At 40.0% G+C, this 22,460-nt stretch overlaps 1 protein-coding gene across 8 annotated transcripts in view; it reads left to right on the top strand.

The window, feature by feature from the left end:
* The window catches only part of UNC79 (unc-79 homolog, NALCN channel complex subunit), a 147,844-nt gene that overhangs the window by 56,473 nt on the left and 68,911 nt on the right, over positions 1–22,460 (top strand). For 3 of the 8 annotated variants that reach the window (XM_039536994.1, XM_039537002.1, XM_039536996.1), the window contains 9 exons: positions 521–678; positions 2,165–2,346; positions 4,930–5,131; positions 6,863–7,042; positions 8,167–8,232; positions 14,015–14,301; positions 18,087–18,269; positions 19,172–19,334; positions 21,428–21,580. In XM_039536994.1, the coding sequence (XP_039392928.1) occupies positions 521–678; positions 2,165–2,346; positions 4,930–5,131; positions 6,863–7,042; positions 8,167–8,232; positions 14,015–14,301; positions 18,087–18,269; positions 19,172–19,334; positions 21,428–21,580 (1,574 nt within the window). The remainder of the gene's footprint in view (positions 1–520; positions 679–2,164; positions 2,347–4,929; positions 5,132–6,862; positions 7,043–8,166; positions 8,233–14,014; positions 14,302–18,086; positions 18,270–19,171; positions 19,335–21,427; positions 21,581–22,460) is intronic. The other 5 variants (XM_039536997.1, XM_039536995.1, XM_039536999.1 and 2 more) reach the window with 3 other exon arrangements.

Raw genomic sequence — 22,460 nt, 5'->3', positions numbered from 1 at the left:
TGTTGGAAAATTCCCTGCCACCTCTTAATATTAGCTGAGAAATATGTCGTTTGGCGAGTGTAAAACCAAAGGGGAGTAACCAGCTGTAAGGAGGTGCAAAGCATCACTGTTGGAGGGAGGACACCAGATGAGATCTTCTCTGATCTGATCAAGCCTAGCAGTTGCTACATTCCACACACCAATTGGTTTACAATGAGTCAGATGTATGTTTTTCATGTGGAGTAATACATTTCTGTCTCAGTTATGCTAGTGAATGTCTCTGATAGACAGTTTCCAAAAACTGCTAGAACCTCCCCCAATAAAATTAATTTAAAATGAATGAAGATGCAGGCATATATGAGACTTCCACATATGTTAACAATTCAATGTTGCTGTGAGTGCCGGGTGTAACTCACAAATGTACCCCTTTTCTTATGAAGCAAATTCCCCCAGTAACATAATGTAGACATTTAGTATGAACGATGTTCTATGAGTAAAAGACAGATTCTGTGATCAGATTTGCTTTTGTTGGTCCTTCTAGTTTATGGAGAGTAGTGAAGTCTGATTTCTCTCAGCTTTCTTCATTGGCTGTTCCACTCCTTCTACATGCTCTGTCGCTTCCTCATGGAGCTGATATTTTCTGGACAATCATAAACAGCAATTTTAACAGCAAAGATTGGAAGATGAGGTTTGAAGCAGGTAGGTCTGAAAAGTGTATGATATTTGCATGCAGGTTGCTATGGCAGAGAGGAAGGGGTTTTGTCATTTGTAGATATTGTAGTTGACAATAGCTGTTTAAGGTAGAGAGGCTGTTTTTCTACAGTTTCTTTCCATCTGCTACCCATAAGTGTTTTTTTTTGTTTTTTGTTTTTAATTCATTGTGTTCATTGGCTGCTCTGGTGGTTGGTTTAATAAAATCATACACCACATTGATAGAAAAGACCCATTAGGTCCTCCACACGTAGTCCATCTACCTCTCACTAATGCAGGATTGTTCCTTATAGTCCATTTCCTTGTACTCTGGCTAGCCTAGTTTAAATATCTCCAGTAATGGAGCATTACTCACTGAGTACCCCCTTGTATTGCCTTTTAAAGGTTATTTAACTTAGCTCTCCAGTATTGGTGCATGTTTGTAACATGATAAAATTCTCTAGTAATCTCCATGCATAGTTTTACCCTTCAGAAAAAACAGATGTACATTACTGCCCATTGGATTGATCTTCTCTGTGCTGGTCAATCAAGGCCCATGATGCTACTTCAGGTTTAATGCCAAGAAGCAGTGGCTGTTCCCATCTGCTCCTTAAAAGAGGAATTCCTTCAAATCAGAGTGATCCTGATGTTTGAAATAGGGGAATGAAAAGAAAGAAGCAGCTATTACAATCAATGAGCCTTATTCTCCTTTCTTATCCTGGTGTTACACTGATGTCAATCTATTGATGTTAGTGGAGTTACTTTTAATTTACACTGGTGTAAGGGAGAGGAGACGCAAGCCCACTGGATTTTGTTTCGGAATTATTGGCCCACATCCTTGGCTGCAGACAAGGAGTGCACAGTACAGCTTGGGAAAAGGGGTGGGGTGTAAAGAGGTCTTTGGCCAGCGGTGCACCAGGACAGTCAATCTAAAAGCTGCTCTAAGTTCTGCTGTCTGCCAGTGCCCCCAAAGTGCCATTATAGCTGCAATTGCCAGGATGCAGAGAACAGGGCGAAATTTTTTGGCCTGTATTATATGGAAAGTCAGGTTAGATGATTGTAATAGTCCCTTGTGGCCTTAAAATCTATGAATCTATGAATTTAGAAGCTCCTTCCTATAGCCCTGCTAGCTGTAGGCAGGTTGGGTGGTGCAGAAGCAGCTGTGCTGGCTCTGTGCCTCCAAAAGATCCTCCTGCACTGGAATGATCCTCCTGTGGCTGGTTGTGCTGGCATTGGAGCTACTTTGCACCAAGGGAATGAAATGAAGTGCCTGTAGTGTAGGGGAGAATCTGGGAAACTTGTAAGTAATTGGGGTAATGAGAAAAATGTGCACTTGTCGCACAAAGCTGAAAGTGAAAACAAGTTGGTGTTTTGATTATTCTTTGTTGTTTTCTATGAGATACAGGCCTGTGTATATTGTTCAAAACATAGGGGAAAAGGTCACTGCTTGAATTAATGTGAATATTCTCTTTGTTTGGGGGCTTGTCTGCTGCAGTAGAGAAAGTGGCTGTTTTGTGCAGGTTTCTGGACATTCACTCAGTGACAAAAAATCACCTGCTGAAGTATTCTTTGGCTCATGCATTCTGCTGTTTTTTGACTGCCGTGGAGGATGTCAACCCAGCAGTGGCAACAAGAGCTGGGCTATTACTTGACACCATAAAGAGGCCAGCTTTGCAGGTAGGTTCACCATATGGAACAAAAAAATGCATCAAAGCTAGAAATGAGTGCAAGTGACAAAGACAGGATCTTGACCCATTTTTTCCCCAAAGTTCAAAGGTGTTCAGATCCATAGTTTGGAGTTTTGGCCCATCACTATAACCTCAGAAAACACAGCATCTTAAGGTTCTCAGTAGCTTACTTGCACGGTGGCAGAATGCCCTTGACAGATTCTAGAGGTGCTAGTCTTCTGGTCCAAAACACTAGAGCTTACAATAGGGTTCTACAGCATCTGAGCTATTACTTGAAAAAATATAATTATTTTTATAATAGTAAAACAAATTGGGGTGATTTTCTTTTTAATGCTGGAAAAAAATATAGTTCAAAAATCTACTGACTCACAAGTAAGAACCTCCGTTTTCAGTTTTTACTGATTTTTTTACTGAAAAATTCCCAGGTTTTACAAAAGCTATTATTCAGTTTTAATTGGTTTTCACCCTAAGTTTGGACCAATCATGTACAGGAAAATACTGCTTATATTAAGAAAATCTAATATATTATATGAGGTAAATGTGTTTATGTTAATAATAAATTAGTCTAAGTGTAATTGTGAGGTTGTCTGTTAAAGTAAGGCAAAGTAGTGGAAGATACACACATGCACATGTGCATATGTGTACGAACTGTTAATGTATATTTTATGAAATAAACCACAGCATTAAACTCCTTTTACTTTCAGTATTTTTACTTTTCTCTATATGTTGTTTTTTCTGTCCTCCTGTCCCCCAATATTTACCAGAAAATGGTGAAGTTAATTTTTTGCACTGATTTTCACCCATTTTTTATCTTTGTAGTAAACACTGATAAATTCCTAGGAATTTTTAAACAAAAAAACCCCTGTATATGAAGGGCCATACTCACAGGTAAACAGATAGCAGAAAATTTATGAAAACAAAGCTACCTATTGCCTTGATCTTTGAAAGATTTATACACATGTTTACCTTTAAGCATGTGAGAAGACCCCTGATTGGACTACTCATTTGCTTAAAATTAAGCACATATATAAATCTTTGCAGGATTAGGACCTACATTTATATGCAAGATGAAAAAATCTCATTATAAAGTTTAGTGCAATATCTGGTATAAATTATTTCTGGTAGGTAGAACAAAAATGGTATTTAAGTAATAATTCCAGTACAGTTGCCCATAAAATGCAGTTAATAGGTTTGCTATTTTATACGATATATGGGGCAGATTTTCAAAGTACAGCTCAGGGAATGTGGATTCTGCTGAAGACAGTGGGAGTTGCACAGCTCCAGTCCTGTCTAAATCTTTTCAAATGTGTCCCTAGTGCTTTGACAAATTAATTGCATATGCCAAAGGCTACAAATAACTGCCGAAGACAGATTTTTCTTTGTGGTCTGGCCAAAGGTGGTTCTTGTTGAGGAAGACAGACTTGTCCCACATATGCTGCACTTGTTAAATATTTAATTCCTGTTGTCTTTTTCAAACATGAATGTTGACACCAAGCTCAAAATTTTTGTGCTAATAAAACACAGCAGCATTTGTGTGCCTTTGATACTTTTAACCATGTAATTTATCTTTCTCATTTGGGGCCTGAGCCTGCCTATCTAAAACGCCTGCTGAAATCAATGGGAATTTTGGGTACACTAGAAGGTCAGGATCAGACCTATACTTTTGATCTATGTAGTTATTAAAACATTTAAAATAACAACATTTTTGATTACTTAAAACAGTTGAACCAATGGAATTGCTGCAAAATTCCCATCGTGTTTCATACGTTTCTAGTGGTACATGCAACAACAGTCTCCACTCTCCATGAACTGTATTGAACTCCTTGGATTCCTGTTAGCAAGCAAAGTCCTTTCCATTAGCTTCCATTCATTTTATTTTATCAGAGTATGGTACATGCTTTCTACTTAAGTGCTCTAGCCCCAATGCTACTTTAATGGCTCTGCTGGAAATAGATGGCCAAATTCCCTGAACCCCCCTTGGTTTTGAAGACTCCTTGAAAGCAATGAGTTTGCATGAACGAAAATGAAGGCAGAATTTGGCCCAAGAATTCTGAGGCAAAGGGTTTTGCATGGTATGCACATCTGCATTGCTAATACCCGCAGTGTCCTTCTGCGTGATAGGTATGTCATAGCAACAGCGGGGTTTGCGTTTGAAACTGTTTCTAGATGCACTGCATTGGTTCCTATATTCTTTGCTTGTCAGAACTCTGGGTTGCTTCCTCCTCTTTAAAATGACTTGGTATACTGGTATAACTTCACTGAAACCAATAGAGCATCAGGGTATGATCAGGGAGAATTTTGTGTTGCATGTAATAGGGTAAAATTTTGCCCTATACTTACATATTTTTAAAAATTAAAATGAAAAATCCCCCATTCAAAATGATGAGGGCCTAATTCTGCCCTCACTTACTTGGTTTTCCATCAGTTTTAGTAGAGTTATTCCCAACTGACATGTGTGAGAGGGGCCCTTCTTTTCTACCAGCTGATTAGAGAAGTTGAGAGGTTTGCCTCTCTATTTTAAAGAACACTTATACTCTTTCCATCTGAGTTCTGTTCTTTTTTTCCTCCACAGGGTCTGTGCCTCTGCCTTGATTTCCAGTTTGATACAGTTGTCAAAGACAGACCCACAATTCTCAGCAAGCTTTTGCTCCTTCATTTTCTAAAGCAGGACATTCCGGCTTTGAGCTGGGAGTTCTTTGTGAATCGCTTTGAGACACTCTCTCTGGAAGCACAGCTTCATCTGGACTGCAACAAAGAATTCCCTTTTCCAACAAGTAAGCAGACTCAGAAACACATTACCTTTCACCACTGCTGGAATTCAGCTCCCTGAATTAGGGAAGGAGAGAAGTGAAGGCCCCATCTGCAGTGGGGCTTTAACCAGGTTTGCTGAACTGATGCAGTCATTTTAAACTAGAAGTGGATAACCCAGTGTAAACATGTCTAGACCAGATTAGGATACACTATGTTTAAATGTTTTTGAACACTATGTTCTGCTTTAATCAAAACATGGGTCTCAGACTTTGTTGAAACATGATTTGGTTCTGTGAATAGTCAAGGTCAAACTGAGTTAGCCTGAATGTTCTTTAGAACCGGTTCCCCCAAACATTGTTCTTGACCCCAGTGCAGACGGATTTATAGTTTGCCCTCTTAATAATAATTAATAAATTAATTTATTATTATTATTTATTTTATTTATTATTATTCCCAAAGACCCCAGTCATGCTTAGGCCTCATTCTGCTGGGTGCTGTATAAAGATAGGTAAAGAGACAATCCCTGGCCCAGCAGCCATACACTCCAACAGATACAAATGGATGAATGGGAACGGTGATATTACATGACAGGTTTTGGAGCTCATACAACAGTTAATAACAGTTAATAATTCCCACAGTATCTGTAACGGACATTTGTTAACCGAGGTACTGCACATACCTGGCTTCCTGTTAAGATACCCATGGAGATCCTGTCTTTTTCCATCCTCCAGTGGGCTAAGACAAAATAATAATTGCACTTGTCTTTGTAGGATGATTATTACATGGTTTATTGTAAAAATTACAAATCAATCAGTAACTTAAAGTGAAAAATATTTGGGAGCATTTAATATGTAACTATGCTGCAGATGTCCACCTTTTGCCCCTTTGCTTCTTGGATTTCCAAATATAACCATAAGGTGTTTAGGGGATTTGATTATCTGCTTTTGGATCTCTAATTACTGTAAAAATCAAAGGGCTTCAATGTCTCATGTGCCCAGATCATCAATGACTCCATTAAAGCTAATTCAAGTGTACTGGGAGGGCTGAAAGTAACTTAAGGGACTTATCAGTATGCAGGGCTGGGGGGAAGGGGTTGGGCCTTTAAATCCTTGGGCCCTTTAAATTGCTGCCGCTACTCTGGGGCTCTGGTGGCGATTTAAAGGCAGTGGTGGCAGTAGTGGGAAAGTAGTGGCAGCTGGGAACCCCGGGCCCTTTAAATCACCGCCAGAGCCCCATGGTAGCTGTAGCGGCGGCGGCGGCCCTGGCACCCAGGGCTGTCTTTATGATCTGCGGGGCCCAATTGGAATGCTCGGCGGCGGTCCGGGGGCCTCGGTGGCATTTCGGCAGCGAGGGTTCCGCTCCGGGTCTTCTGCGGTACCGAAGGACACCCTGCCGCTGAAATGCCGCCGAAGACTGTCGGAGCGGACCCCTCACCGCTGAAATGCCTCCGAAGACTGTCGGAGCGGACCCCTCACCGCTGAAATGCCGCCGAAGACTGTTGGAGTGGACCCTCCACCGCCAAAATGGTGCCAAAGACCCCTGGAGTGGGGTCCCCTTAGGCACGGGGCCCTCTTCAGCGCGGGACTCGATTCCGGGGAATCGGGGGAATTGGCGTAAAGCCGGCCCTGCTGGCACCCGTATAAAGACTTGTTGACTTCAGTGGGGCTCGGGATCTGCCTGCATGAGAGACTTTTCAGGATTGCAGTAAATATGCAGTGGAATGAATCATAACATGGTCGATTGCATTTGTAAAGCTATCACTGCTGTCCGGACAAATGTCGCCAACCTCAGTGATACAGCAATGTGGAAGATCAAGAGGGCTCGTTTTGCACGTAATCGTCAGAAGAGCGTGCGTTCACTGAGGGACAGCGTGAAGGGACCTGGGGAATCAAAGAGAGCACTCTCCCTTCCAGAAACCTTCACCACCAAAATCCGTTGAGTATCCATTTATATTTTTGTGATAAGCCTGCATCTTCTTCCTTAAGATTGCATCCTGTTGCTGAGTACATAATGGAACTTTCAGTATTCATCCAGTGGGGACAGTTTAGCATATCTGGGTAACAGACTGTCTCAAACATTATTCTGGTAGTTAGAAGTCAGGGAATTTTGCAAATAACAAGGACCACATTCCAGTTTTGTGCTATACTTGTTTTATTGATAGAATGAAATGCCCTGAAACAAATTTGTAGATAGTTTTTAACCTGCGTAAGGTGGCTAATGTATTGGCTACTTGGACAAGAACTAGAGGAGCTTTTGGAAAGCGATTCAGTTATTTCTGATTATTATTAATTAATATGTTTTTGTCAATTTATACAGCACTATACATGTGCTTGGCACTTTTCAAACAACAAGAAATTCTTTGCTGCAGCCATTCTACATTTTCAGATTTCCTATAGCAGTATAATAATGTGCATACAAAACATTTTTATAACCATCTTACATACGAGGAAATTGATTCTCAAAATCCTTTGGGCTGCATGTGCTGCAAAAATATCAATGGCTAGAATATTGTTAATATTCTATAGGAAAAACGATAATTAAATCTACTATTTTTCATTTTTAGGGGACTTTACAAATATTAATTAGTCCTGTACTTAAAAGATACTTCAGCAACACTTAATACCCCCAACCCGTATCATATAATACTTGTTAAAATTAGCCTGAGTCATCGGTGCTAATGAACTGCTAAGATTAATTAGAATTTTTTCCTCTAAAATTAGTAGAGAACAAAATTAAAACGAAAATTATTTTGCTTATAGTTTTCTGTGAATCTTATGTAACTTTTATTGATTAATTCTGGATCCTGCACAAGTCCTTGTTTAATGACTCTTGGACCAGAAAAACTGAGTAATAAAGGAAACTAGAGTTAAGGGATACAGAGTATAAAATCACAACTCCACAAAAATAAATCTTCTAAAATTTTACATTCACTGCATGATAACAATTAATACATGCAATTGAGAATTCTCTTGGATCAAACTCAGCTTAATGCTGAGCATATGTTGAAGTTTAAGTTGTCTCTATTGCTTATTTAAACAGAGTTATTCTTGGTTTTTAGCTGTGAGGTTGACCAGGCATGAGCAGTCTGCTCCTGCACTTGGTGGAACACCAGAGCAAACGCCAGGTGGGTACTTCCTCTGTTGAAGAGAAGGGTGTATAGTGGATATAGGAAGACGGGAGGGAATGCGATCTCTTTTATTGGATCATGATTTAATTTGCATTAGGCACTAGCTTATCAAAAAGGTTCTTTCTTAAAATGTTGAGTGCCAGAAGAAGGAATTATTTTGGCCTGCAAGTTTTTGTAAGTTATACATTCTTAGTCTGTCAGTCTGTCTCCACTTCTAGTCTCTTGTCTTATACTTATTGTAAACTCCTTGGGGCAGGGACTGTTCTTTTGTTCTGGGTTTGTACAGCACCTAGCACAATGGAGTCCTATTCAATGGCTGGGGCTCCTAACTGTTACTGCACAATAAATAATAATAGTAATATTATTTGCTGGTCTGTGTAAATCAGTGTACAGACTCACCGTCAGGGGACAGAAAAATAAAGTCCCAACTACAGGGTCTCTTCATGTCCCTTTCTTCAGGTCTAGCTTTATTTGCTAAAATATAAGCTCAAAACTAGGACAAATAGCTCAAACTCCTGAGTGATAAGCTGCAAGGCCTTCCCAGTTTCAGCAACCTGGAAAGGGCAGGAGCACAACCTTGCTTGATGCTAGCCTCCTTTGAACCAGCACCCCCTTTCCTGTCATAGCCCCGTGCAGATCAAATCATGTGGCAGGCAGAGACGTATGTCTACACTACCCGCCACATCGGCGGGTAGTGATCGATCTATCGTGGATTGATGTATCGCGTCTCGTCTATCTAAGTCAATCTAAGTCGATCTCAGATACGTCAACTTCAGCTACACCATTCTTGTAGCTGAAATTGTGTATCTTAGATCGATTTCCCCCCCCTCCAGTGTACACCAATCTTTACATGCCAGAATGCCTTTACACTTTGTCACAATGTGATAAAAGGTGTGATACACAGGAGTGTTGGAAGTGACTATTCTTTATTCCCAGGCCCCAGTCACCTGGCAGAGATCAGGGTTATCAAGGTCAATTCCCTTGTCATATGGGAAGTGTCAGCCTCACAGTACTTAACTTACAGTGTTGCCATCTCTCATGATTGTGTCATGAGTCTCGTGATAGTTGATGTTATTCTTAAAGACTCAGCTCCTGGATTCAGGTGATTGTGAGAATCTCAGCTTTTGTTTTAAAAAATTGGACGTTTCTAGCCCTCCTGATGGTGAAGAAAAGCCTGAAATCATGACCCGAATGCATCCCAAAGTCTTGGAAACCTGCAGGCAAAAAGAGCCCAATGTTTATTATATTTAAAAAAAAACCTCATGATTTTTGGAGGCCTGACTCATAAATACTTGCTATTAGTGATACTGAACTTGACTGATTTTTCCAAAGAACCAATATGGATCCAAATACTTTCTGCACATCTGCTATCAAAAACACACCTCTCTCTTACACTGAAAAAATGTAGAAGTAAAGATTTGCTCTTCGTCCCCATCCACTCCATCATTTTAGGTTTAAACCTGCAGTCCCAACTCAGTCAAAACTCCTGTTGAAATCAGTGGCGGTTCTGTGGGAATCAAGGACACAGGATCAGGCCCTTATTAATTATTAACTCTGTTCAGCATTCCAACCCACTTTGTCACAGAAGGCAGGTCACGTTTAGTATGAGGCACAGTCTAATCATGGATTGGTGTTTCATGGTATATTTGATAGGTCATGAGGTAATTTGAGGGTAAAAGGAACTCAGATTAGAATAATAGAATCATAGAACTGGAAGGGATCTCAAGAGGTCATCTAGTTTAGGCCCCTGCACTCAAGGCAGGACTAAGTATTATCTGGACCATCCCTGACAGGTGTTTGTCCAACCTGCTCTTAAAAATCCCCAATGATGGAGATTCCACAACCTACCTAGGCTATTTATTCCAGTGCTTAACCACTCAGACAGTTAGGAAGTTTTTCCTAATGTCAAACCTAAACCTTCCTTGCTGCAATTTAAGCCCATTGCTTCTTGTCCGATCCTCAGAGGTTAAGAAGAACAATTTTTCTTCCTCCTCCTTCTAACAACCTTTTATGTACTTGAAAACTGTTATCATGTCCCCTCTCGGTCTTCTCTTCTCCAGGCTAAACAAACCCAATTTTTTTTCAATCTTCCCTCATAGGTCATGTTTTCTAGACCTTTCATCATTTTTGTTGCTCTTCTCTGGACTTTCTCCAGTTTGTCCACATCTTTCCTGAAATGTGGCACCCAGAACTGGACACAATACTCCAGTTGAGGCCTAATCAGAGTGGAGTAGAGCAGAAGAATTATTTCTTGTGTCTTGCTGACAATACTCCTGCTAATACATCCCAGAAAATGTTTGCTTTTTTTGCAACAGTGTTACACTGCTGACTCATATTTAGCTTGTGATCCACTATCCCAGATCCCTTTCTGCAGTACTCCTTCCTAGGCCGTCATTTCCTATTTTGTATGTGTGCAAGAAGTTTAGTCTCCAAATCTGACATACCTTAGAACTGTTACATACTGGTGGGTAATATCGAAATATCTGTATACTGAATTAGATCTGTTGACTCTTACACATTTAAAACAAATAACAGACCAAATACCACTCAAATCCCCCAATAAGCATTGTTTATCAATTACCCTATAATAATTGCTAAAGAAGCACACATCTAGCCAGTAGGAAGAGGACAATGTAACTAACATATGCCGGGGATGATCCTCAGTGGAGCTATGATAATTTACGGCAGCTGAGGACCTGCCACCCTGTTTTCCCTGTGTAGTTTACAGTGGCATCATAATGGCTGCTGCTAACAGAGAGAAGTACCAGATATGAGATTTTGCATGCTTGTGAGAGCATAATACTAACTCTAGAGAGTGAAAGCTCAGGAAAAGTCCTTGGAAGTGTCCATTAACTCATGCCACTACTGTATACCCAAGACTGAATATTTCCTTATCTTAAAGTTTCTGAAAGACACAGCTCAGTGAGCAAAGTAAAAAGGATAATTTTATCAGATTAATTACTCATTTAATTGTATATGGAAATTTTGGGATAGATTTAGACCCACATTAATGACTCATTCAGTTCCATAGTTACATTTTTTTTATGTTAAGGAAAAGTCACACAGAATTTAATAGAGATGAAACCAGGGGGGGGGGCTAAAGAAAAAACTGTAAAATCTTCTGAATGAGACTGATGTCCTTTTTAGAGAAAGTATTCAATAGAACTTAATAGAGAATTATATCTCTGCTGTGGAATTGTTTGGAAAGGTTATCACTCTCAATTGAATTCTAAAGGACCAAAAGGAGTCAAGGATGAGAGAGACATAATGTGGGTGAGGTAATATCTTTTACTGGACCAACTTCTGATGATGCAAGAGACAAACTTTTGAGCTCCCCAGTGCTCTTCCTCAGGTCTGGGGCCAAATTTGAATGAGTGGTGCTGAGACCCTGTGTGTCAGGTCACAACGCTTGGAGCCTGGAGCTGAGCCCAGCCTGCAGGACACAGGAGCTGCCACTGCCTGACTTGAGTGCAGGGTGGTTCACTCTCAATCCGCAGCCCCAGTCCCATGGGACACAGGAGCCACTGCTGCAGCCCTAATTCATACCTGAAAAAAAGAATGGGAATTTGAATTATGCAGCAAGTACTTTATTTTAATCAATATTTAAACAGATTGTGTTGGAATTACAGTGCATTGCATTCTCTACCAACACTTCTGCTTTATACCTTCACATACTGTTGTTTGTAAAAAGACCCTCATACTTAGAGGTGCTGGGCACCTGCAGCTCCTGTTGACTTCAGCTGGAGTTGTAGGTACTCAGTACGTCTGATACTTCATCTTTAGTATGAAGGATCTCAGTAATAAAGACGTGCTTATACATATGGTAAAATGGAGGATGATCTTTCATGGGCCAGATAGAGGGGCCCTGACAGGTTAAAACAGGGGTGCTGGAACAGTTTTTATAATGGGGATGCTGAGAGCCATTGAACCAAACTAAACCTGTATATGATGAAAACCACTCCAAGCCAGGAGGTGCAGCAGCACCCCCTGCACACCTAAGTCCAGCACCTATGCATAGGCGCCGACTTTCTAATATGCTGGGGGGTGCTCCCCCCGGCTCTGCCTCAGGCCCTGCCCCCACTCCACCCCTTCCCACAAAGCCCTACCCCTGCCCCAACTTTTCCTGCCCCTTTCCACCCTGCTCAGACCCCTTCCCAGGGTGTGCCTTGCTCTCGCTTCTTCCCCCTCCCCCAGTGCCTCCTGCACGCTGCGAACAGCTGATCGCAACGGGTGGGAGGTGCTGGGGGAGGCACTGATTGGTGGGGCTGCCGGCAGGTGGGATGTATTGAGGGGGAAGGGGCAGGAGTTGATAGGGGGGCTGCCATGGGTGCCTAGCACCCACCGTTTTTTCCCGTGGTGCTCCAGCCCTAGAGCTCCCAGGGAGTCGGTACCTATGCACCTATGACTTAGAAATCATAAGGGTTAAAAATATTCCTTACTTAAAAATGTTACTGAAAAGATTTTAGATTATGAAAATGGAAAGAATGTTATAAATCTAATTTACTATTTGTTCTTTTTGCTGCTTGTTTCCTTTTTGCATTCATTCAGAATGGACAATGATGCTCAGTTAGTCAATTTCCCTCTTGTTCAGATTGTCATGCATTACTGTTTGAGTTGCATGCACTGCAGGGAAATGATCAAATCCAGCTTCTTTCACTGGACAATAATCATGAGAATATTTGTACTAAATATGTAATGTTTGTAAAACTATATATGATATGATATACTATTGTATACTACAGTATAAGCAACAATTTGGCTTAGTCTATCAGACAGCATACCTTTAACACACTCTGTGTAGATTTTCGGGATTTACTTAGCAGCATTAGATGATAGTTAGGATCTCTGTGTTCCTTTGGAAGCTGTGGCTTTCCTGGATAAACCTAAAATGGCACAATCTAATCAGGTAAATCCACTATTCTTCTGTGTCTGGAGAGAAGTATGCACTATGCACATTAGAAGGTAAATCCTTCATTATCTATTTGATCAAATGCAGGATCTCCTCTCTCTCATATCCTCTAAAGCGGTGGTAGGCAACTTGCGGCCTGTCAGGGTAATCTGTTGGTGGGCCGCGAAACAATTTGTTTACATTGACCGTCCGCAGGCACGGCTGCCCGCAGCTCCCAGTGGCCGGAGTTTGCCATTCCCAGCCAATGGGAGCTGTGGGAAGTGGCGGGGCCTGCAGGGACATGTTCCCAGCTACTGGGAGCTGTGGGCAGCTGTGCCTGTGGACAGTCAATGTAAACACTGCCTGCCAGTGGATTACCCTGATGGGCCGTGTGTGGCCTGTGGGCCGCAGGTTGCCCACCACTGCTCTAAAATTTTATTGGGATTACCCTTAGCTGGAGTAAATTGTGTTCCATTGAAGTCAATGGAGCTATGAAGAATTACACCAACTGAGGCTCTAACCTATAAAATATTATTCTTCTTTTGCTCACAGTAGTGTAAACCAGGAGTAAGGTCACAGAACGTGGTGGAGTTACACTGGTGTGAAAGGAAATCAGAATCAGTCCCATACAGTATGACTGTTCACTGAGGATGTTTGAGGAATTGAAAAGATTTTGATTTCAACAAAATACGGAGTTAATTTCATATACCTAAAGCACCTAAAGGCGAGAGTAGATTACTGGCCTCAGAAATGCATGCACAATTCCTACTGACTTCACATGTGCATATAGGGTCAGAAGTGGGACAAGTCTCTTGGATAGATGTCTCTGGCCTGATTCTTTATTGCCTTGCATTGCACTCATTCTCATCATTGTCTTTCTTGTGCTGATAGGACAACCATCCCCAGAGAATGACAATACAATAAAGGACCTGCTTCCAGAGGATGCTGGGATTGATCATCAGACCGTCCACCAGCTGATTACTGTGCTAATGAAGTTTATGGCAAAGGATGAGAGTAGTGCTGAGTCAGATATCAGCAGTGCTAAAGCCTTCAACACAGTGAAGCGCCATCTGTATGTCTTGCTTGGCTATGATCAACAGGAAGGATGCTTCATGATTGCGCCTCAGAAAATGCGCATTTCAACTTGTTTTAATGCATTTATTGCTGGAATAGCACAAGTAGGTGTGATTTATTCTCACTGGGCATATGTGATCCAATGAGCTGGAACCAAAATACCTCACCCAGCCAGCTACTGTTGTCTGGGGTTCCTGAAATGTCTGCAAGGCAGTTGTCTTTACAGTATTAAAAATGCTGGTTGAGTGTTCAGTAAACAAACATAATACCTTTAGATATATGCTCTCATTGTAATAAGTGAAAAGCCTTTGAGAGTGAGAAGGGCTGTGTTGCTTGTTCACCCTTCAAAAGCTCAGTCCAGACATATGAAGTACTTTCCTAGTGCTATTGCTTTGGAGAAGGAAGGAAAGTGGTTAAAGACAAAGACTGCAAGTTAGAATTGATGGGTTCTATGCCCATTTGCACCATAGACTTGCTATATAACCCCGAGCAGGTTAGTTTTCCTCTCTGTGCATTACTTTCTTCGTCTGTAAAATGGGGTCCACAATAATTCCCTATCTCTCAAGGGTTTAATTAACTCATATTAGTAAAGTGATACTTGGCTGAAAGGTGCTACATGGTTGCAGAGTATCATTAGTGTTTTTGATGACAAAGGCTTTTCATTGCTGCAATGTTTCCCCGTAGCTCCTTATTAAAACTCCCTCTTACGTGAACTTTAAGGGAGAAAAATGGTCACTAGTTCAAATAACCGTAAAACATTAAAAATGCCCAATAAAGATGCAAGAATATCACTTTTTTTCATCTGCTTTGTTTGTTATACACATTGGAGGAAGCACCCATTTTTTCCAAAGAAGAGTGCGATGGATGAATCTGCAGAAATTCACATGCAGCCCCAGGCAAAACATGCAGACATTTGTACTTGCAGATCAGGTACATATATGTGCATGTGGGCAGTTAGATCAGGATGCATTTGTACAAACTGCCTGCCAGACCTAGCAAGATGCAATCACAGTGTATTGTTCCTGATTTACCTCTCATTTACTGTGGTTATATAGTAGTGTATATGAAAGGAGGTTCAGGTCAATTGTGTTGTGTTTAGCTTGAAGGCTCAGAAGGTGGAAGTTAGACTGTAGAACTGTAACCTAAATTTTCCAAACTAACTAATAATTGGGCTTGCCTCAGTTTTTGGGTGCTCAACTTGATACCTTTGAAAGGCTTGATTTTCAGAAGTGCTGAACACCCACTCTCTAAAAATCTGGTCTCTTTAAGGTGTCTCAAGTTGGGCTCACAAAAGCACTATTCACTTTTGAAAATTTAGATCCATGGGTGGAATCCACTGAAGTCAATGGGAACTTTGCCATTTACTTTAATGGGGCCAGGATTTTACTCCATGTCTTTAGTGTGAAAATATTAATTTGGAATTTGTTTTATGATTTTTTTTTACTTGTGATTAAAAGGGAGCATTCTGTAGTGTAGGGAATCTCCTTAGCTGTTAGAGCCACACTCTTTATTGCAGCACTGGCATTTGTTCACAAGAAGAGGGAACTTTGTAAAGTACAACATTAACATAACACAACATTTATAAATATATACTTTCTATTGCCAGTTCTGCAAATGCTGGGTCTGGATGAATGTGCTGGTTTATTAGCTTTAACTTCCACGAGCTTAAACCTCGAAAGTTTAGCTCAAGGAAACATTATTTCCAAAGATTATTGTTAATATTCAGCTCCTTACACCCTAATATTGCTGCTCTGCTATTTATTTGTAAGATAGAGATCTTTTATTCCGAGCAGCAAACACTGAGATAAGACTGGGCAAGGTAAAATCATTTTGATGTTATCCCACCAGGTGGTGGTATTGGACAGTTCTTTTTGGAGGAAAGAATATAGCACAGATGGGCCTTGATAATACTTGGTAAAACTGTGCTTTAAGTCCTATGATTGAGCTATAGTCAGGATATATAATTTTAGACTTCCCAAATCTTAATATAACATGTAGAAAAGTGCCATTGGCTCCAGGGCCTGTCTGCATTACAAAATGTACTGCATTGAGACACCTTGTTATAACACAGTTTGGTCTTACCTGTGACTTACCTGTGGATGATTTGGTCAAAACCTAGTATAATAATGTTATAGCCTTGTTGCAATCAGATGTCAGGCTCTAGGACCGTATACAGAGATACACTATATATTCATCTGACAGTTTATGTATATTGGTAGACAGACAAGATGGGTCTCATTAGCTCGACTCAAGGAATGTTAAATACTAAAGTAAGAGAGAGATGGAGACAGGAACAGGAAACTCTGCATAGAAAAGCCTAGTCAATCCACTTGTGCAGGAGCTTGGGTGCTAAATCTTGTGTTTGTATATACAGTCCTGTCTTAGGGCTTTGCTACTTTAATAAAAAAATGAATGCAAACCCCAACAGTGAGTAAATTTGGAAAAGTGTGTGTGTGTGTGTGTGTGTGTGTGTGTGTGGGGCTGAGAGTGAGGTGATTAGTCCACCCATTTATATATGAGGTATTGCTAAACCAAAGTATTTAAAAATCATAAGTCAGGCCCACAAATTATATTAGATATAATATAATATCTCTCTCTCTCTCTATATATATAATAGATATTAGAACCTTTAGAGCTGACATTTTCAAGCTTTTCTCTGCAGTAATGAGAGCTAGAAACTTACTTTCTCAAGGAGATATGAGTGTCTTGGCTGGTCACATGACTCCAGGACCTAGGGATTGAAGAAAAACACCTAAAATCAAAAGACTCATGATGAGATCATGAGAGTTGGCAAATGTAGCTGGTTAACTAACATGGGTATAAGTTTGTTTGGTCCTGTTTGTGCATTCATGATCAAACTATGTTATGACACGTGAGTGTCCGAGCATGATATATTTTGTAATATGAGCAGGCCCTGTGCACACTACAGTTCAGACTGTGCTAGACAGAGCTGTTTTTAAACACACCTCTTGCTAACACACTTTCCCCATCTAGCTAAACAGGGTCTCATTTACAGGATAAACCATTTTACTTGATTTTACATCACTGAGCATTTTTTTTTGGAAAGTGGTTTATAACATAGTTAGGCCTTGGAGAAAATTTTCAAAAGTGCGTAAGTGATTTAGGAGCTTACATGCTTTTTTCAAAAGTGATTCAGGCAGTTAGGAGCGCATTAACTTTCAATGCTATAAATGTAAAGTTTATAATTAATTGAACAATGTATTAAGAGTAAAATGTGCTCGCATCCTTCAGTACTAGGATGGTATTTAAGCAACATTCAGTTTATAGTTCAGCCCATTTGCCTGGCTGACTGATCCCCCAAATAATTTTTTTGTGTGCAATGCCTCACAATATAACACGACATAAAGGCCCAGTTTTTGCCTTAATTTGCTCTTGTGCAAACCTGTTGATAAAAATTATTGTAACTGAAGGCGGAATTTGATCCACCGAGCTACATTTTATAAGCAAGGCTGCACTCATTGGTTGCAAACTGGGCATTTGTGTGCGTGAACACACACTTGTTGATGCACATCCTCAGTTTCTACACACGAAAAAGGTATTTAGAAACCACAGCAGACATTGATACATATATTGTCTCTGCAACTTAATTGGGGAGGTTTGAAAATGTTGCCAATAGTCCGTTTTGAAATGATAAATAACATAGTGGCAGTGTTGTAGTAAATGACTCATCATGCTGATACCATGCAAAGAGCTAACAAAATAGCAAACTTCCTGAACGCTTTCTAGGGGATTGTGGAAACTCCCTGCAGGCCCTTATTCCCTTCACCTTCCCAGTATTTAAGCTGCTGTTGTAGTATGACAATTGCTAACACAAGTGGAGCTGATTTTCTTGTTGGTGCACTAAAATCTAAATGAATATTCATTTCAGGTGATGGACTATAACATTAACCTGGGAAAACATCTCCTTCCATTAGTGGTTCAGGTGCTGAAGTATTGCACTTGTCCTCAACTAAGACATTACTTCCAGCAGCCTCCCCGCTGCTCCCTCTGGTCCATCAAACCTCACATTCGGCAGATGTGGTTAAAGGCGTTACTTGTCATCCTTTACAAGGTTCGTTGTCTTGAAGGGGTGCTGTTATCTTAACATTCACGCCACTCTACCTTTTGTTTCAAATGGTGCCTACGCCTACTGAAACCAGAAGGGATTAGACGGAAACATTTTTCTCTCTTCTTTCAGTTTGTTTACTTTGGGTATTTACTTTCAATGTCACTGTTCACCCTACATAGTCAACTAGCTAGTCAGTTTCCCCCATTGTTGATGTGGATCTTTCACCTAGCAGCTTGAGCAAGAAAAATGTTTTTGAATACAGGAAAATGGGTTGTAAAACCACAAAACTGGCAGGTGGACTCAGATGTGATATCTGATGTTACTTAAAAAATTGACTACATTTTAAGTTAATAGTGTCAATTTAACAACTGGCATTCTTAATTCACATAATGTTTTTATGTGAGTTGTAAAGAACATAACTTCAGTAAAGTACCTACTGGAGCTGAGATCTGAAGCTTTGACAGTAATTTGACATACAGGACACAATTCTAGTGGTTAGATTTGACGTGCCTGAAAATGGAGAAATTGGAAATCAGTGAAATAGCAAATATTTTGCAAATAGATCTGGTAAGACCTCTTGAGGTATCATTAAAAGGCTGCTTTATCATATAAAAACCAAGGAAATCATATATTAAACTATCCTCATAGGTAATTCTTCAAAATGGTTTATCTATAGACCAGTTTCTTTTTATAAAGCATTCTTTACAAAGCGGAGGAATATTTCTGCTTTCTAGCATGTATTTAGAAACATAAGATCATAGGAGTGCCAAGGGCCACCAGAAGACAATATGCTTGGCCATTTCTATATTATTACCTAAATATTTATTCAAGGGAAGGGCCTACTGTAGACAAATCAAGAGGAAAAGTTAGTTTTTAAGGTAAAATCTTTTTATTTCACCGACTAGTATCCGTACAGAGACTGTGACATCAGCAAGATTGTTCTGCATCTGATCTACATAACAGTCAACACACTCAACGCCCAGTACCACAGCTGCAAGCCACATGCCACAGCCGGTCCTTTGTACAGTGACAACAGTAACATAAGCCGATACAGTGAAAAGGAAAAAGGTATTTTAAATATTTAAATTTCTCTACTAGTCACTGATTTAATTCATTAAGCCGTGGGTGATGAGGGAGTGTGATCTAGCAGTTAGAGGTAGGACTGAGAGTCAGATTCCTGGATTCTATTCCCAGCTTTTCCTGTCTGCTCTTAAGAAGGGGAGCTAGTTTTTCTGCACCTCAGTTTACCAGTTATGAAATTGGTACAGTAATACAGGGGCATACTTGGAGCTGATTTTCTTGTTGGTGCACTAAAATCTAAATGAATATTCATTTCAGGTGATGGAGTATAACATTAGTGTTTGAAAAAGTGACTTGATATCCCTGGGTGAGAACCTATATAATTGCAAATTTTATTATTATAAATCAATTTGATAATTTCCTAGAGGGGTTCTATTGATGATAAAACATAGCTGCCTTTTAGGGAATCTGTTATTACGTTCTTAAGTGACAAAAACTCTTCCTGGTGTGCAGCAATCTGTTTTTCCTGCATGAGAAAAATACTTACAGAGGGGGCAAATTTACCGTCGGTTTCTAAAACTTTTCTTTTACCGAGTGTGGGCTGGGTACCTAGAGTTTATCCAGTTTCACTGTGATTAAAATCTACTTAAGACTTTTGTGAAAGACTATACCTGCGGGATAAAAGACAAAATGAGTAAAATTAGAATGCGTTTTCTGCCCACTCCGTCATTTTATTTATGTCAGTACCTTTTCTGCTGTGCTGCATGTTGCTTAGTGCTTGGCATTTTGAAAAGTTGAATGATAAACGTGTCTGTCAAACAGAGGCCAAAATTCTCATTTACACTAAGGCTACTTTACACCACTCTGCAAGTGTAAAGGGGCCTTCAAAATGGTTGTGAATTATATATTTTATATTTACAACAACTTTAAGACACCTTGATGCTGCTAGGGAAGCACAAAGAGGCCTTAGTGTTGCTGAGAATCAGGCTCAGAATATTTTGTTTCTTCAGATGACTCTGGACTAATTTCCCCATCTGTTTGTCTTTGCCTTGATCTGTACAAGTAAGCTATAGTGATAGGGAGAACTGGCAATATGCTGGCCTGTAAAATGGAATCAAATTTGAGGGCTGAGATTTAGTAATTCTAAAGGATGTCTTTAAGGGATGTCTAGATACTTGTGGCATCGTGGTCTAGGAGAATAGGCAGTTTGTAAGGATTGAAGAAACCCTGAGTTCTAATCTTGTCTCTGCTATGGGCCTAGACCCACTGTGTGGCTTTGGACCGCACTTCATCTCAGTTTCAAGTAGGGAGAATACTACTTACCTACTTTGCCAGGCTTTTGGGAAGTGCTTTGCAATGCACAAATGAAATGGTCTTTATATGGACAAACTATTACTATATTAGCATAGAGTATTATTATTATTATTATTATTAAACTGAGGGATTAATCTCATCCTGTGCTTACTAGTGTGGAAGAACAGGAAGGGGGTATAGGAAGGTTTTTCCCAAACCTGCAAGAAGTAGGCCAGGATCATTCCATAGTGTTTTGGAAAACTGAAGGGCTGGTCCTTTCCCACATCCCCAGGGGTGTGTGTGTGTGTGGTCGTCTACAGATTAACAGTCATATTTAGCCTCCAATCAGCTAATGCATATGTCACTATCATCAGCAAATGCTAGGCAGGGGTACATTTTGCTCCTGCTCAGAGGACCAGCAATAGGAGTAATCCTATCTTAGCACTAGTCCTGATGCAGAGGATGCATTTGCCCAGCATCTACCATCTCTCCCAACATCTCTGCTGTACTTCACTGTACTAGTTGTGACAGGTCTGTTGACTTCAATGGAGCTGCACCAATTTATGCCAGCTGAGGATCTCACCATATACTGTGCATGGCGAATGCTACAAGAAGCATTGATTGCTTAGAAAAAAATTCTATTCCTTACTTTTCAGACCTTAATTGTTCAAGCTGTAAAGTGTGTTTTGAATGGTATTACTGTGATACATGTTTCTTTACAAACCTATAGAATGTTTTGAATTTTCTACTTTAAAAACTGATGCGTAGCAGCTGAGGACTTGGTCCATTGGCTCTGTCTCTTGTGCAAGGCCTGACTCTGAAGAGTAATGATGATTTTCTTTCCCAAGCAGAGGAAGATAGTGTCTTTGATGAATCTGATATTCATGATACCCCAACTGGACCCTGCAGTAAAGAGTCACAAACATTCTTTGCAAGACTGAAAAGAATTGGTGGCAGCAAAATGGTGAAATATCAACCAGTTGAGATGAATGCCCAGAGAAGTATGAATTTTTTTATCAGAGTTAATTTGTGAAGAAATATGATAATCTGCTGCTTGTGTCATGCTAAAACCTTAATTTATGTATGCTTTGTCACTATGCATCATTTTAATATTCTCATTCACACATTTCAGAGAATGAATGCTCAGTACTTTCCAGAAATAAGGCCTCTTTAAGACATCTTACGTTGGGCCACAAAAATCAATAGTTTCTTGTTAAAACGTGACACAATAATATATAGAAAAGCTATTTAAAGGTCAGTTTGAGAAGTTTCTAAATTTTTCCTCTTCTAATGGCTAAACTGGTGTTGGTTGAAATTTTCAGTTGAAGCTTCTCTTTTGACAGAAGTTGGCTTTTTGATTAAATGGATTTTTTTGTGGAAATAATGCCAATGTTGTTGAAAATGTTTTGGTTTCCCATTACTTAAAAAAATCAGTTATTATTTGTCCAAACCTGAAAAATGTTCAGTTTTCAGTTATTTGGTTTTTAAATGACCCTTTTTTCTGTGGCAAAAAAATAATTTTCTGACAGTCTCTGGGCTGAATGTTTGGAGTAATTTTTCCTTCTGTTTTTGGCGATGGGTTTCCAAGGCAGAATGATCTATAGTACCGATAAGGACCAGGGCTCCTTGGTACTATAGCAGTGCTACAGCAAAATAAAGTATTTCTAAAACCGTTTTCCTCTAACATATATGCCATATACTGAATACAGGGAGGTATGGGGTAAAGGTGATATTGATGTATGTTTGGGATGACTACTGCGTGGCTTGACCACTCATAAGTAATGCAGCCATCCCAAATGGATGCCAATAAAACCTTTTCACCACACCGTCTTTTATTCAATATATAGCGCCAAATAGACCCTATCAAGGGCACATCTGGTG

This window comes from Mauremys reevesii, linkage group 4 (genome assembly GCF_016161935.1).
Source record: "Mauremys reevesii isolate NIE-2019 linkage group 4, ASM1616193v1, whole genome shotgun sequence".
Taxonomy (NCBI): domain Eukaryota; kingdom Metazoa; phylum Chordata; order Testudines; family Geoemydidae; genus Mauremys; species Mauremys reevesii.
Note: the sequence above shows the minus strand (reverse complement) of the source record. Positions and strands in the feature narration are given on the sequence as shown.